The sequence below is a fragment of the Diabrotica virgifera genome, chromosome 10 (assembly GCF_917563875.1).
Source record: "Diabrotica virgifera virgifera chromosome 10, PGI_DIABVI_V3a".
Taxonomy (NCBI): Eukaryota; Metazoa; Arthropoda; class Insecta; order Coleoptera; family Chrysomelidae; genus Diabrotica; species Diabrotica virgifera.
The window spans coordinates 134,546,373-134,564,682 of NC_065452.1; the positions used below are offsets into that span (position 1 = coordinate 134,546,373).

Below are 18,310 nucleotides of genomic sequence, written 5' to 3' on the forward strand. Positions count from 1 at the left end.
AAAAAATCCTTATGAACATTTAAGGTTACAAACAAAATTGTTTGGAGCCAATATAAGCTCCTCCCAATTTTGTGACATTTGTGACGTCAGACTTAGGTTGTCCATAGTAACCGTTACACGTCCGCACTTATTTTGCCCGCCTCTATTCGTTACGGCGACAGCTGACGGTAGGGTTGGCTTGTGTTCAATATGCGGCACGCTAGAAAAATAACTGCACAGGTCACCCGTCCCGCCGGCGCAGGTTGTGACTCGCTTCCATTCTTCCTGACTTTTCTCTTCTACAATAACCCCAGATACATAAAATGGACCACTCTCTCGAAATTATATTCCCTTGATTCATTAGATATGAAAGTAAACTGTTCCTCTTCTTTTTGCTCGGTACTCAAACGGTGACTTTCAAAGTCAGAACTTGCTGACCTTCCTTGTCCATTAGGTATCGAACAAATGTGGATTTCTGTGAAAATACAGAAAACAACATTGTTAGTCGGTGTTATATATAGAACTGAGGCGTGCAGGATGCTAAATTTTTATACAGTATTGTGATGAAACACATAGTACCTCAATTTAATAATATTATTTTAACTGGTGATATCAATGTTGATCAACTAGTAGATAATCAAATAAATTATTGTTTTCAGTCTTATAATTTTGTTCAATTAGTAGCGGAACCTACGCGCATAACTAACAGTTCACAAACATTGCTCGATGTTATTAAACTCATTAGACATTCAGGCGTTTTAGACCAGGGCGCATCTGTAAAAATATTAGTACATTTGGACGTTGAGAGGTGACTCAAATTTTTTTGCAGAAATTGCTTGAAAATAAGTCAAATAATATTGAGTTATCCTCCCTCTCAAAAAGGTCCGGAACATTGTTTAAATAATCAAAATGTCAAAAAATTAAGGAAAAATTCGATTTTTTTCTGGGTTTTTTGATTGTAACTTTAAAAGTATTAATTTTTGAGAAAAGTTGTACTAACATAAAAACTGCGTAATTAAATTTCCTATAATATAGAATTGGTTAATAATTTAAAAAATAGTCACCCTTGTTGCAAAATAGCAATAATTGTGAAAAAACATACAAAAACAAGTATTCGCATTATACGTTTTTCAACCATTTATGCTACACTTAGGACCTTCATATTTCACCCTGAAAAACTATATGATACAGTAAAACAATACTGTATATTTCATTAAGATCGGTTTAATAGATTTTGCAAAATAAATTTTGCAATCCAGCTTTCGTAAAAAAAAATCATTTTTTCAAAATGTTACAGGACTGAAAATAAAGCAGATAGCAAGTTAAAAATTTTTTTATTTATAGAAGTGTACTGTACCTTTCATTTGCAATTTTGCAAAATTAAAATCGATTAACACCACGGCGTCAGGAATTTTTTTAAATAAACATTAATTATTGGTGCTACGCGCAGGACAGCGGATCGTTTGTTTTGATTAGGCATTCCAATGACCTTTGATAATGATTGATACATTTTAATTTTTATTACATTTCGATATAAATAAATAAATTGTTTATTGCAAAATAAAAACACATACTCTATCATCTGAAATAACACTTTTATTAGCAAAAACTTTCTTTGTTAATATATTTTAACTTAAATAATAAAAGTTTATTATTTTTAAACATATGCAATTGTTTAAACAATATTTCACAAACAATAATAAAATTAGTTTGATTTTTGTGGAATTAAAATATTAAAATACAACAAAATATAGAGTAAGAAAATATATTAGATAAAGATTGGAAGAAGTTTTGGTGGAAATCATCTTGTGTGAATCGAACACCGCTGTCCTGCGCGTAGCACCAAAAATTATTGTTTATTTCAAAAATTTTCTGACGCCGTGGTAATTAATCGATTTTAATTTTGAAAATTGTAAATGAAAGGTACAGTACACTTCTATAAGCAAAAAAAAATTCAACTTGCTATCTGCTTTATTTTCAGTCCTGTAACATTTTGAAGAAATGAATTTTTTTTTGCGAAAGCTGGATTGCAAAATTTATTTTGCAAAATCTATTAAACCGATCTTAATGAAATTTACAATATTGTTTTACTGTATCATAAAGTTTTTCTGGGTGAAATATGAAGGTCCTAAGTTTAGCATAAATGGTTGGAAAACGTAAAATGCGAATACTTGTTTTTGTATGGTTTTTTCGCAATTATTGCTATTTTGTAACTAGGGTGACTATTTTTTAAATTTTTAACCAATTCTATATTGTATGAAATTTAATTACGCAACTTTTATGTTAGTACAACTTTTCTCGAAAATAAATACTTTTAAAGTTATAATCAAAAAACGAAGAAAAAAATCGAATTTTTCCTTCAATTTTTGACATTTTGATTATTTAAACAATGTTCCGGACCTTTTTGAGAGGGAGGATAACTCAAATATTATTATTTGATTTATTTTCAAGCAATTTCTGCAAAAAAATTTGAGTCACCTCTCAAAGTCCATCTCAAAACAGATGCGCACTGGACTATTTTAGATCATGAACTATCTGACCATAGAGCAGTGTACTGTGAATTTGATTTACATATTAATCACAAAACACACTTTTTAAAGATATATAGAAATTACAAAAACTTTTCAATATCTTCTTTTAACGCAGATCTGGAAAAAATGTCATGGGATAATATACTGTACGAAAATTTTATAGATAATAAAATTCGAATTTTCAAAGACATGTTAGTTTCGCTGTTTGACAAACATGCTCCCTATGTTGAATGAAGAATTACAAAACCACCTGCTCCGTGGCTAACACCCACAATACAGAATATGATGAAAACTCGTAATGCTGCTTTAGCCAAATATAAGACAACTAGAAACGTCTTAGACTATAGTTACTATAAAGACCTTCGAAACGCAGTTATTAACGCAGTCCGCCTGGAGAAGAGTGGTTATTTAAATTATCGGTCTGCTTCTTCGAATAAAAAAGATCTTTGGAAAGCGATGAGGTTATCCAAAATTGTAATTAAACCAGTTATAGAGATCCCTTAGGAGCTTAAAGACCCTATCTCTATAAATAATTATTTTACATCTGTTTTTAGCCCTGTAAATTGTTGTCCTGAGACAACCCAGTGGTATCAGTCAAATATTTTCAACCCAGATATTATTTTCTCGTTTAAAATGGCCACTATTGATGAAATTAAATCACTAATATTAGGGTTAAAATCGGACGCTGTTGGATGTGATAATATTTCTGCAAAGATGCTACAACTCTTCCTTTCCATTACTGCTCCTTATACAGTGCGGTGGAATACGTGTTGCCCCCCCCCCTGTTAACTTGTTTATTTTAAGAATATAAGCAAAACGCTCGGACAGGTCGATTTTTAAACTAATCATAGTATATCATAGCATCAACGTTTCGAAATTTACACGATCCCTCTTCAGGTGACAGGCATAACTTTGATTTTTTTAAACGGTTTATCATGTGAGACCTCATTTAACAGCTTTTAAAATACTGATTTCAAAAATGTATAATACTTTAATCCTTTTTGAGATCGCAGGCCCAAAATTTCGGTCGAACTCTTTTTAAACGCATTTATTTTTTTCGAATTCTGAGAAAACTAATAAGTATTTTTGAAAAATTTAAACGCAGAATGAAAGATTAGATTATTACCGAGGGCTGACAGTCCCTTAGAATAAACAAAAAGTTTCTTTTGAATGATATATTTGAAATTAAAAATCACACTAAATTTTCTCTTTTTTCCACCACTGTGACTTATTAAAATAAACATTATAGGAGTTCTCAGGGACTTTGAACCATCGAGAATACTGTAATATTTCATTCTGCGTTTAAATTTTTCAAAAATATTTATTAGTTTTTTCAGGATTCCAAAAAAATGATTGCATTTAGAAAGAATTCGACCGAAATTTTGCGCCTACGCTCTCAAACAGGATTAAAGTATTATACATTTTTGAACTCAGTATTTTAAGAGCTTTTAAATGAGGTGTCACATGATGTACTTTCCTATTTAAAAAAATCAAAGTTATGGCTGTCACCTGAAGAGGGATCGCGTGAAGTTCGAAACGTTGATGCTATAATATACTATGGTTAGTTTAAAAATCGACCTCTCCGAGCGTTTTGCTTATATTCTTAAAATAAACAAGTTAACAGGGGGGGGGGCAACACTTATTCCACCGCACTTACGCACATTATAAATTGTTGTTTGGAGGTAGGTTATTTTCCGGACATTTGGAAATACGCTTTGGTAAAACCATTACCCAAATCAAATAAACCGGAATCACTTAATGATCTTCGCCCAATAAGCATTCTACCGGGACTGTCAAAAATTTTAGAAAAGGTTATTTATAAACAGATATACGATTATATTTTTAGAAATAATGTAGTTACGTGTATACAATCAGGCTTTAGAAAAGAGTTTAGTACAACGACCTTGCTTCTTGACTTAACAGATAATATACTTCGATCATTTGATGAAGGAAAAGCAACCTCAGTCATCTTGCTTGATTTTTCTAAAGCCTTTGACAGTATCGATCACGCTCTCCTGTGTGCTAAATTGAAATATTTTGGATTTGATGATACCTCCTTACAGTTTTTCAAATTTTATTTGGTAAATCGTTTTCAGAAGGTCATAATCGATAATAATTCATCAGAATTTGCATCTGTCACTTCAGGGGTGCCACAAGGTTCGGTTCTTGGTCCTCTTCTTTTTTCAATATCTATTTCCGACCTGTATAAATCTTTAAATAATTTGAAGTTGCACTCTTTTGCAGACGACACACAACTGTATTTCTCTTTTGAACCTAACTCTGTAAATCAAGCCTCACAATGTTAATAGCTGCAGGAACTTAGGAGTCATATATGATTGTACGCTACGATTTCAAGAGCATGTCACCCTTTTAGTAAAAAAGTGCTATTTAGTTATGCGTCAACTGTATAGAAGTAAAGGCATTTTAAACTTTAAATTGCGTAAGTTACTTTCTGAAACTATGGTAATGTCAATTCTTAATTATGGGCTCTTGGTATTTTATCCTTGCTTAGATCAAGTTACGAAATTAAGGTTGCAAAAAATTCAAAATAATTGTTGCAGATTTGTCTTTGGCATAAGAAAATATGATCGTGTATCAAGCAAAATAAAAGAACTTCAATGGTTAACCATAGATAATTTATACAAATATCACCTCGCCTCTTTGATATATCGAATTATTTCGTCGTCAAATCCTATTTATTTAACGAACAAATTAGTATTTCGTGGAGAGGCTCATAATCTGGATCTGAGATATGCTCATAGTCTTATGCTGCCAAGATATAGACTAGCTATTTTCCAGCGATCGTTTACTTACAATGCTGTTTTAGTGTTTAATAGTTTAACAATAAATTTAAGAGGTAAATCTCTTGATTTCATGAAGCAGCATTATAAGAAATTTTTACTACAATCGCAGTAACGTTATTATTATTATATAGTATATTGTTGTCGTTATTGTTACCATTATTTTTGTTTTTATTTATTATTCTTATCATTTATCACATAACATCACAAATTATTTTCTTTATATTATTTTTCTAATAGCTACATGACTATTTCTATCATTTCAGTATTATATTATTATTTATGTCAAATTATAAATCACTTTATTTCTAATTATTTCAAACTAACTTTGTAAACTTGAGGTTAAGTGGAGTAGCTCTAGCTAGACTTCGCCTCATGTATCTCGTGTTTGTAAATTTTTACAGACTAAATAAAGGCAATTTATTATTATTATTACTCCCGAGTATCATGTACTTTGACTTTTCGTGATTTATTTCTTCTACGCCAAAATATTTTTTATTTTGACCTAGTCACTTATTTACTATTTAAGAAAGTAATATATTATATCAAACTGATTTGGTTCTTTATTTTACAGACCAGTATTTGTTTTTTACGCTTTACTGAAGATAGTTACTGGTATTCTAATATTCATTATTGACATAGAATTTAAGAAGGAAGCTTTAAGTATAATAAAAGAAGTGAAAACTATATTGAGGGACAAAGAATTGCTTGTTCTCTTCTTAACATGTGCAACTTCAGGTAAATTTAGAATAATTATGTAATATTAAAACCATAAGCCATGCTCCTTTTACTCTCTTTAAAAGGTACGATTCGTTATTTCAAGGGAAAAATTCACTCTACTACATGTTTGGTATCAAAGGGATTCAGTTCTGGGGTGAAGGTCTTTCCGTGTTATCGAGCATTAGATAGAGCATGCAATATCTTCCACAAATTTTGCGTTACACCTGGATATCGTCAAGAGTATCGTTGTTTGCACAACCCTACCTATTTGATATTGTCTCCAATGCTATTTGAGAGTGCTCCAATAACTAACTTTGCATAAATACATCAAAGACAAAGTTACTTGTGGTTAGTAAACAAGATGTCGGTCTTATGTAACTAATTGTCATCAATGAGCAGATTACAAAAGCTAACCATTTTAAATACCTAGAATGTTAGATAAACAAGACACTCAATCTTGATGAAGAAATTAAATCTCGTATAAAAATTGCAAGAGGAGCATTTATAAAACATATGTAGATCTATCCTCAGCAATTTTCAACTGAACTTACAACTAAAGGGTCGTTTAGACACATAGACCGGTCTAGTTAGACTCAAAAATAGGAGTGAGGCTACAATAATTACCATCAAACTGAAAATTGGCAGGATTGTTCAAAATACCATCATAAATAAAATCTAAAAAGTCCTCATAAATCCGACCCGTGCTAAAAAATTTACGCGGGGTCAAAGGTCACCAAATATGGTTTTTAGCGATTTTCAGCGAAACGGTAAGTTTTATCATAAAATTAGCTCTAACAAAAAATGTAGGTTAGATAATCATCTATAAAAAATATCTTAATAGTTTTTTTCCTAAGAGCCACTGTTTTTGAGATACAACGATTCAAATAGTTGAAAGACTTCTAATCGTCATAATATTATGTATTAGTACACCAGGTATATACATCACTGGAGCTGTAATACAAGTAAACATAATATTCTATCGGTCAACTTAACTTATATTACACATAATAAGATAAGATTATAAATATGATAATGTTTCTACTATACAGCTTGCGGTCTACCGAGGGATGCAATGTATAAGCTGTATTATATTACAGTGCCAACAAAAAAACTTTACAAAGTAGATGTATCACGAAAATAATAAGAATTATTTGAATTTTACGGCTTAATCCCAACAAAAATAGTAAATTGATATGACAAAGTATTAACTTATAATAATTCTTTTTATACATGCGCCTTAGTTCAATTTGTGAAGATGGGTTTTGTCGGAATAAACACGTTCGTCGGCTAATCTAATCACCCTACCTATTCTTTTCTCAGAAGGGTTTGAACATAATGAACGACAATACGATTACGATTGTTTTCAGAAGGTAAATATTGATATTAACAACATAAAAGCGACATACATAATTGATGGAGGATATCTATTACATCGCATTGTGTGGGATAGCGAAGAAACATTCAACGTTATCTTAGATAAATACGTTCAGTATGTACGGCGTCATTTTGGTCCCAGAGTTACTGTCGTATCTGATGGCTATAATGATTTTACGAGAAATATTAAAGCTGCAGAACAACGTCGTAGAACTTCAGCAACATCTTCATCTTCTAATATTTTATTTGATCAATCTATGACAGTATCTACCACTCGACAGAAATTTCTTGCAAATACTCACAACAAATCTCGGTTCACTTCAATGCTGAAAGATAAGTTTATTGCTGAAAATATATCGGTAAAACAAGCTAATAATGATGCTGACGTAATGATAATTGAAACAGCCATAGAGCAATTCAATTTAACAAATACAACTATTGTTGTAGGTGAAGATGTAGACTTGCTCGTATTACTCACTGGTAGAACTCCAATCGAAAAAACTATCTTTTTTTTAAAACCTGGAAAAGCTCAACACCAATTGGAAATATAGGCATCGAAAAGTTTATCTACTTTTGCAAAATGTCAAAATCATATACTATTTTTACACGCAATAACTGGCTGTGATACGACATCTGCATTTTTCAGGAGGGGTAAAACGACTGTTTTTAAAATGTTTGAAAAACAAGATTTACTTGAACGTGCTGAAGTTAAAAAAAAACTAATTCAACTCCACAAGAAGTTATTCCCAACGGAATTAGCTTTCTTCTCTCTATGTATGGAGCGCCTAAGAAAACTACGTGCTTAGATAAGTTTCGATATGCATGTTTTTTTAAAAGTACTCGAAACAAAAAACAAGGTTAAGTGTGGCTTGGTTATCAGGTAAATCCAAAAGACTGGGGATGGAAATTAGTCGACAGTTCATTAGAACCAATTCAAACTTTACTCCCCCCTGAACCCTTTACTCCTGAACACAATTTCTTGCAACTGTAAAAAGGGATGTAACGCTAAATGTGGTTGCAAAAAAGTTGGACTGTTTTGTTTGGTAGCATGCACTAATTGTCAAAACCGGTCGTGCTCCAATGTTGAATCACCAACAATTGAGGATTCATTTGATTCTATCGAGGAGCCATGCGATGTGTCATTATTGGGACAATTTACTTGCCCCAGTATGAACAAGAAGAAGAAGAACAACAAGAAGAAGAAGAACAAGAAGAACAAGAAGAAGAAGAAAAAGAACTAGAAGATGAAGAAGAGGAAGAAGAACAATGAGAAGAAGAACAAGGGAAGTAGAAGTATTAGAAAATTATGAACCAGTTTGATAAATTTCCCTTTTTTTTTTTAATTTATACCGCTTTATATAACTTATTAATATCAATTATTAAATAGCTTTAAATTAAACAGAATCATAACAGATCCGTGAAATAGGCCTACTGGGGAAACCACGTTAAAAAACGCGCTAAGTGAACTGCCTCAAAGGTGGTGTGGAAACGTGTGCGCATATTATGACGATTACCACTTTTTGAATCGTTATATCTCAAAAACGGTGGCTCTCAGCAAAAAAAGTAATAAGACATTTTTTATATATAATCATCTAATCTACATTTTTTGTTAGAACTAATTTTACGATAAAACTTACCGTTTCGCTGAAAATCGCTAAAAACCATATTTGGTGACCTTTGACCCCGCGTAAAATTTTTAGCACGGGTCAGATTTATGAGGACTTTTTAGATTTCATTTATGATGGTATTTTGAACAATCCTGCCAATTTTCAGCTTGATGGTAATTTTTGTAGCCTCGGATGCGTAAGTTGACCGGAGTAACAGCGATAAATCAAACAACTTATCGATATCAATCGAGTTGTTGCAATTTATCATTGTGTGTAAACGGTGCATCGCAGCGACTTATCGAAGTTGGAGTTGGATTTAAGTTGGTTTCGGGTTGCATCAACTTATTGTAATGATCGAGTTGTTTTAATTTATCGTCGCGCCTAAACGGTACAGCGATTTATCATTGGAGTTGGGTTGCATCAGTCAACAATAATAATATGTATAAAACTTTTATCAACTATAAGAATTATATGTACAGGGTGATTGATTAGTGGGGGGTTAAGCTCCGTAGATCCGTTATAATAATAGATAGCAATACAAGTTAATAACAAAAATTGTAGCCAACTTTGAGATTCACATTTCAAAATTAATTAGAATGTTACAGGGTGTTCGATAACATAGTGGCAGACCAAACTTATGTTTTTTTAAATGGAACACCCTATTTTTTATTTTATATTCAAAATCTTCTTAACTTCACCATTACAAAAGTATAAAGGATTGTTATGTTATACAGGGTATTTTACAAAGTTATAACCAATTTTATATGACAAATTGTAACAAGTTAACTCATTGTATAAATAAAAATAAGCACAAAATCAATGGATTATTGATGACATATTTTTTTATTTATCATCAAAATTTTCATAATTTATTCTTATTCTTCTTCTTCTTTTTGTATAGACACGACTGTCTGTTTTTTCAATGTGCCTCTAGTAAGTTGTCGTTCCATCGTTTTCGTGGTCTTACCACTGATCGTCTTCCTATTGGGAAACCGTCTCTCGCTGTCCTGACTATCCTATTTGTTGTCATTCGGCTTATGTGGTAATTCCATTCTATTCTTCTGTTTCTTACCCTAACTTCTGTCGTAATCTGCACTTCTAGCTCTGTCCCATAGAGTCTTACTATCGATTTTTCGAAGGGTTTTCATCTCCGCTGTTTCGAGCAACCTTTTTGTCCTCTCTGTGTCGGGTCGTGTTTCTGCCGCGTATGCCATTATTGTTCTGATGACTGTTTTGTAAATTCTGCCTTTCATATCTTTTCCGATATTTTTATTTCTCCATATTGTGTCATTCAGGCAACCTGCGGCTCTGTTTGCTGTGTTAACTTGATCTTCCACTTCTGTTTCGACCCTTCCGTAGCAGTGGCGGCTCGTGACCTCAGTATCCGGGTAGGCGACACATATAGTGTATAATAAATAATATGTACATACCTATATAGGTACAGGGTGTTTGGTAAAGAATGGGCCATAGCTGGGACATTCCTGAGCTTAAAATTGGTCGATTTAAGCTAAGTTACCTTAGTACCAAAGTTGATAATAACCGAAATACAGGGTGTCCAACTTAAACTTTTATTTTATTTATTCTTGGATATTTCCTGACAGACATGGGATAACAACACGAAATTTGGTAGGTAAGCGGGTTTTCTTTGGGATTAGAAATCTAAATTTGCCACCAAAAATGATCTATTACCCAGAGGGCGCTACATACGTCTTTCAGCGCTCATTTAATACGTTTAATTTTTTAATCTCCCACGCCACGTAGTTTTTGAATCAACATTTTTATTCTCTTAATATTTTTACTTTAAAAAGGTATACTACATTTATCTCGCTAAGCTCAACTGTTTTCGAGATAAACGCATTTTAAGTCTGCGATACAACATAATTTTTGCATATCATTGTAGTTAGACCCGAAAAATAAACTTGAAACCATAATAATTGTGCCAGTTCTCATATTTATGTCATTGCATCGCAAATTTCATTTGAATAAATTTGAGATACATTTTTGTAAATTTTTATGATTTTAACTTATTTTTCGGTTGTAACTGTAACTACAATGATATGCAAAAAATTATGTTGCCTCCCAGATTTAAAATGTGTTTATCTCGAAAACGGTTGAGTTTAGCGAGATGAATGTAGTATACCTTTTTTAAGTAAAAATATTAACAGAATAAAATGTTTTATTTAGAAAGTATGTAGAGTGGGTAATAAAGAAATTGAACATATTAAATGAGCGCTGAAAGGCGTATGTGGCGCCCTCTGGATAATACATCATTTTTGGTGGCGAATTTAGATTTCTCGTCTCAAAAAATCCCCGCTTACCAAATTTTGTGTTATTATCCCATGTCTGTTAGGAAATATTCAAGAATAAATAAAATAAAAGTTTTAACTTTGACACCCTGTATTTCGGTTATTATCAATTTTCGTACTAAGGTAAGTTAGCTCAAATCGACATATTTTAACCTCAGGAATCTAGTGTTAAGCTATGGCCCATTCTTTACCAAACACCCTGTATACAGTGTGTCGCATTTAAGATGAAAACACCCTTATATTTCGGCTATCAAAATAAATACAGATTTGAAATTTTGCAGTCATTCATTTTGATGGTTTACACTTTTTAAGATAGTCAACTGAAATTTAAATTTTAAACGCGGCCTACTGCGAATTCACAAACAGGACGAATTTTCAATATTTTGTTTCGCGTTAGAGATATCGCAAAAAGTTATTTGGAAAAATTGTTAGAAATATTATTCTAACCCCACATACCAAATTTCAGGACAAAATTCGAACTTTTCGTTTTTTTCAGAATTGGTAGTCAAGATCCTAAAACATGCAATTGGCAGTTCCGAGATGCAGCTCGGCACAACCAATGTCAAAGGCTCAAAAAAATCTAGCCTACCTATAGCCCAAAAATACACGGCCAGGCAAGCGACAATACAACCGCTGTGCTTAGCGTAAAGAGTGAGACAAATGCGAATTCTGTTCGGCTACTTTTTAGAGAGCCTGCCCTAGGGTAAAGCCGTCGTAGTAATGCTACGCTACGGGGAGCGTACAATAATTATTACAACTTCAGAGATGAATTAAAAAATAGCTTTGTATTATTTTAGATTTTTAGATACTTATATATTGTATCAAAATTTATAAATTACAGTTTTGAAATAAGTAATTTATATTAATAAATAATTTATTATTGTACATTTGAAGAGGTTAGGCGGCGCCTACCTTGCCTACTCCGACGGGCCGCCCCTGTTCCGTAGCTAGATAGTGTGATGTCTAGGTATTTAAACTCCATCACTTGTTCTATTATCTGACCTTCCAGCTCCAATTTAAATCTTATTGGATCTGCTGTTATAACCATGTATTTTGTCTTTTTTGGTGAAATTACCATGTTAAATTTTCTGGCGGTTATGTTAAATTGGTGCAGAATACGTTGTAAATCATCTTCATTTTGAGAGATTAGTATTGCATATTGCATCGTATGCATAGAAGATTATTTTGAGTTGTTTGTCTCTCATTTGGTATCCTTTTTTAGTTCTCACTTTTTTTATTATTTCGTCTATGATCAGGTTGAACAATAAAGGACTCAATGAATCCCCCTGTCTTATCCCATTGCCGGCTTCAATTAGGTCAGTTAGTTCATCTTCCACTTTTACTTTTATTGTGTGGTTCTGGTAGATGTTTTCGATCGTTTTAATGATTCCTAGAGGTACCTCTCTCGAGTAAACAAATATAACAAATGGATAACGTCCTTTAATTTGACCATGTCAAATGCTTTCTTAAAGTCCACGAATCATAAATATGCCGGTTTATTGTATTCCAACGATCTCTCTTGAACTTACCTCATTATAAATACAGCGTCAGTGCATGACCTTCCCGACCTAAAACCTTGTTGTTCTTCTGCTAATGGTATAATTTCAGTCAATTTGTTTGTTATCACTTTGTTGTTAATTTTAATGTTGTGTTTAATAAGTTAATTCCTCTATAATTCTCCGGGTCCGATTTGTCTCCTTTTTTGAAGGGAGGTATTAGAATGCTTGATCTCCATTCTTGTGGATGCTTGATCTTCATTCTTCTGTTTTGTTCTATATTATGTTTTGTATTAGTTTTAATAGTTGTTTAGTTAGATCTTGTTCTCCGTACTTTAGGAGTTCGTTCGTATATCAATATCATAAATTATTGATATTGCTAATTTTCTTTATATTGAATACAGGGTGAGTCAAGACGTAAGTACCTACATTATTCTCTCGGTAATTTTATCACTATCGAAAATCGTCATTACCGTACTTTAATTTTTATAAAACATTCCCTATGTCTAAATGTATTAGTTTTCGAGATATTTTAATTTTTCAGAGCAAATTATTAATTACGGGTCTAAAACTTTCCAAATTTTGAGTAAGTCATGACTGAATTGTCTAAAACTGACAAGTACTGATTATCAATCTGGTAATAAATGTAACAATGTAGCAAATGAAGAAAGACAAATTATTTATTAGTAATAAATTTGACATAAAAACACAACCGCAACATACTTACACAATTTTTGAAACAATTAAAAACTACTTTTATGTGTAAGTGTAAGAAACAAGAAAGAAAAATAATTTATGAATTATAAATTTTGCAAAAAAAAAACAAACACAAAACAAACATTTTGTGAAAACAAATAAAAACTACTTTTGTATGTAAATGTACCAATGTAACAAATAAAGAAAGAAAAATAATTTATCAGTAAAAATTTTTACAAAAAAGACATGAACACAAAACACAACATTTTTGAAAAAATTAAAATATTTTAAATATTTTTGTAATTACAAAGTTGTTCAAAACGACCGCCTAACACATTTTATGCATGTCTAAAAAATGGTCATTGAATGAGTTACTTACAATACGAACCATTTGTAAATTAACACTTCGAAATACACTTTTTATTCTATTTTTCATCTCATCTCTTGTTGTTGGAGGCGTTTTATAGCCTTCATTCTATTCTAAAAGTAACCCCAAAAAATCAGTCCAGTTTATTAAATTCTGGTAATTTGGGTGGCCACGCTACTGGTCCATTGAAAAATGAAAATATCTCGAAAACTAATAAATTTAGACATAGGGAATGTTGTATACAAATTAAAGTACGTTAATGGTACTTTTCAATAGTGATGTAAAATACAGGGTATCCCATTTAAATTTTACTGAGAAAATAATGTACTTGAGTTTTAACTCACCCTGTATTAGATATTAAGTAAATTAGCAATATCAATCATTTTAAAAATTTTTGAAAATAATTAAAAAAATATGGCATCAATAAACCATTGTCGTTGTGCTTATTTTTCTTTATACAGTGAGTTGTTACGATTTTCATATAAAATTGGTTATAACTTTGTAAATACCCTGTATAACATACTCAACCTTTATATTTTTGTATGAAGAAGGTAACAGGATCTATTTCTCCCTCTTCAACTTGTTGTGGTCAATCACATCGCGATAAATCACAACAACATATCGCAGCGTCTAAACAGCGTTTCAATCATCAACAAATCACAGCAACTTGTCATCACAATAAGTTGCTGTGACTTATCGCTGTGTCTAAACGACGCTTAAGAATCAAGTTCCTAAAATGTTAGGTGTATCCTGTATTACTCTACGGAAACCTGGATCATGAAGGTTAATATGTTGAACAAATTAGAAGCCTTCGAGATGTGGTCATATCGTAGAATGCTCAAAATATCATGGGTCCAACGCACAATGCATTACAAACATAGAAGTCTTAACAGAATAGGTCAAGGCGAAGTGACTTGACAAAGGTGATAAAAAAAAAGAAAGCGAATATCTGGGGCATATAATGAGAGGTAGTAGGTACAGGATACTGCAGTTAATACTTAACAGAAAGATCGAGGGAAAAAGAGGAATTAATAGGAAGAAATATTTATGGCTAATGGACTGGCTTATCAGCAGATGAATTGTTAATGCCGCGCAAGATCGAGAACGATATCGGCAAATTGTCATGGAAGCTACCCACGCCTATTTAGGAACGGTACTCAAAGAAGAAGAGATTTTTCAAAATAACTGCAATAATAGAGAGTCTTTAATTTACATTTAAAATATCCACGTCAGAACTCTGTCTTGTATTGTTAAGCCGGGTCCAGATTACATAACAAAACATGTTAATAACAAAGTTATACAACAAATTTGTTGTACAACTTTGTTATGTAACTTTGTTATAATATAGCAAAACATCCAGACTCTATAACAAAAAACAAAACAACAAAATGCGCATAACTTTTGCAGCATTTTAGGTGGATAGCTGGTAGGTTAGGCAGTATATAAAATATCTTCATCTCTCGCTGAAATTGCCCAATCAGCATACGCATTTTATTTTCAACTTCACTTGTATCTGTTTCCACTTCTGCGGCTATTTCAGTTCATGCGTAGTGTTTTTTATTTCGATTTTTAAAATCCATAAATGTAGGGTCCCATAATACTCGTAGCTCACGAAATAGCTCAATTAAATGAGTAGTCAGTTCTCTCGACCATTCCATCACGTAAAGAACCCCACGTGAATAGAGCAATGGAAAATTTAGAAAAATCATTCAAGAACGAACAAGGCGATATGACTCCAGTGGTTGCTGCTCGTGAACTATGCCAGCCAGAGAAGAGAGAAATGTTTCAATATCATGTTTTTAAGTGTAGATCAGTGGCGATGCGGTTTTACAATAATGTTTTATAACTTTCTTTGATGTTTACCGACAACTGCCTTCATATAACCAGAAAAATGTTATACATGGTGTTTTAAAACATTTTTATTTAAAATTCTGTAACAAGTTATGAAACTTTGTTATTTAACATGTTTTGTTACATAGTATGGACCCGGCTTTAGTGTACCTATACCATATAACATGTTATTCATTTTCAGGTTTTGTAGGAGGTTTCATCGAAATCTTCTTATTTTGGTTTATGGATGATATGGAATCAAGCATATTCCTTATGGGCCTTACTGTAACTGTAAGTTGTATCATTGGAATTCCTTTGGCCACTATATCAGGATCAATTATCAAAAAAATGGGACACGCAAATACTATTTTCATTATTGTCATCGTTTTCTGCTGCTTCAGCGTACGCCTACTAGGATATTCACTTATTTACGATCCTTGGTGGTGTTTGCCTTTCGAAGTTATAGAACCCATTACGTTTATGTTGATGTCTGCTGTTAGTATCAGTTATGCTACAAAGTTATCGACAGTTAAAACAGACTACATTATCCAAGGAGGATTACATTATGGATTAGGTACGTCATGCCTTTTTAATATATTATTAGTGATCATTCATCATCATCATGCATCATTAATTAAACTTAAAAAGTTTCTTTGTTGTCGGCATATTATACGCCTAAGGATGCTTTGATGTTACGTGTTCTCTAACTCTTCTTTATGGCTTGGAAGGGTGGGCATTGAAAGAATTGCTTGTTATGAATTGCCATTTGAATAAGTTGGCCGCCTTTGAATTTTCGTGTTACAGAAGAATCCTACGAATATCATGGATTCAAAGAATGCCGAACGTGGAAGTAACTAGAAGGATAAGAAATGGAGAGGAAATAATAGTAACTATTAAAAGACGAAAACTTAACTACTTGGGACATGTGATGAGAGGGCAAAAATACTCATTATTACAACTTATTATGCAAGGCAAAATCCGAGGAAAGTGAACTGTGGGAAGACGAAGAACATTCTGGCTTAAGAACTTACGGGAATGGTTCTTATGTAGTAGTGCAGAGCTATTTAGAGCGCCAGTCAACAGGGTCCGCATTGCCATGATGATTTCCAACCTTCGACAGAAGATGGAACTTAAAGAAGAAGAAGTGATCTTGCCCGTTGCCATTCGACGGTGGTCCAATCAATTGCCACCTACAGTCACTCCACTTAATTTTTTCAGACTCCCTCTAATTTTTCAGAGCCCTATCCATTGCCAACCGTTGCCAGTTTGCTGCGCCTATTTTTCTCCCATCCTCATCCACACTATCCTTCCATCTGAGTTTTGGTCTACCCCTATTTCTACTTCCCACAGGTTGTGACATAAGGATTGTTCTAGGAGGATTGTTCTGCTGTGATCTTGCTAGATGTCCTGCCCATCTTAGTCTTCCTATTCTTATAAGAGATAATACGTCTTTTAACACCAAATATATATTTGTATCTGTGGTATACCTCGTAGTTGTAACTCTTCCTCTAAACACCATTTTCACACATACCACCGAATATTCATCTCAGGATCCTTCCATCAAATACAAGCAGGATGTTTTCATCTGCCTTGGAGATGGTCCATAACTCCGATCCATATGTTAACACTGGTTGTATAAGGGTTTTATATATGGATATTTTTGTTTTTTGACTTAAGTTTCTGCTTCTCATATGTCTACTCAGTCCAAAATAGCATTTGTTTGCTAGGATTATCCTTCGCTTGATTTCTTCCGTCATAACATTCTCCTTAGTGATCAGGGAGCCTAAGTATGTCAATTTGTCCACACCTTCAAAGCTAGAGTTATTAACCGTGAATTGGTGACCGATGTTTCTCTCTCCATTGTTGGTTATTGATGCCATCATCTTAGTGTTCTCCTCGTTTACTTGCAGGCCCATATTTTTTGAGGCATTTGAGAAGGTGGTATACATTTCTTCTAGCTTGCGTGTTGTGCGGGCAACTAGGTCCACGTCATCTGCATATATGCCAAAATTTGGGATGATTTATTAAAAATATTTCCTCTGTTGTCTATTCGGGCATCTCTGACCGCCTTTTCCAGATATATGTTGAAGAGAAGACACGCCAGCGCATCTCCCTGTCGCAGTCCAACATTCGTTTCAAACGCCTGTGATTGTTCGCCCTGTATTTCGACTTTGCAAACGACTTTACGCATTGTAGCCTTAACCTATCTTATCAGCTAATTAGGGATGTGGAAGTCATCCATGGCTTCATACAATTTATTTCTTAGGACTTAGGACACTAGCATAGGCCGATTTAAAATCTACAAAAAGATGATATTGAATGTCGATATTGAATTCATTGGTTTTTTTCCAGTATTTGCCTTATCACAAAAATCTGGTTTGTTGTTGATCGACCAGGCCTAAAACCACTTTGATATTCTCCAAGAAGCTCCTCTAAATGTGCACTTAGGCGACCATATAAGATACTCGAAAATATTTAGCTGTAGTGAGCTGTATTAAGGAGGGTTATTCCCCTATAGTTTCTACATTCCAATTGATCACCCTTTTTGTGTAGCGGGCAAACGATTCCAATACACCACTCTTCCGGGATTTGTTGCTCGTTCC

The 18,310-nt window shown here is 33.0% G+C and overlaps 1 protein-coding gene across 1 annotated transcript in view; it reads left to right on the forward strand.

Moving 5' to 3' along the window:
- Window positions 1-18,310, forward strand: part of LOC114342205 (uncharacterized) — a 54,712-nt gene that overhangs the window by 25,123 nt on the left and 11,279 nt on the right. Inside the window, exons 5-6 of the mRNA XM_050641614.1 lie at window positions 5,886-6,049; window positions 15,910-16,281. Of these exons, the coding sequence (XP_050497571.1) occupies window positions 5,886-6,049; window positions 15,910-16,281 (536 nt within the window). The remainder of the gene's footprint in view (window positions 1-5,885; window positions 6,050-15,909; window positions 16,282-18,310) is intronic.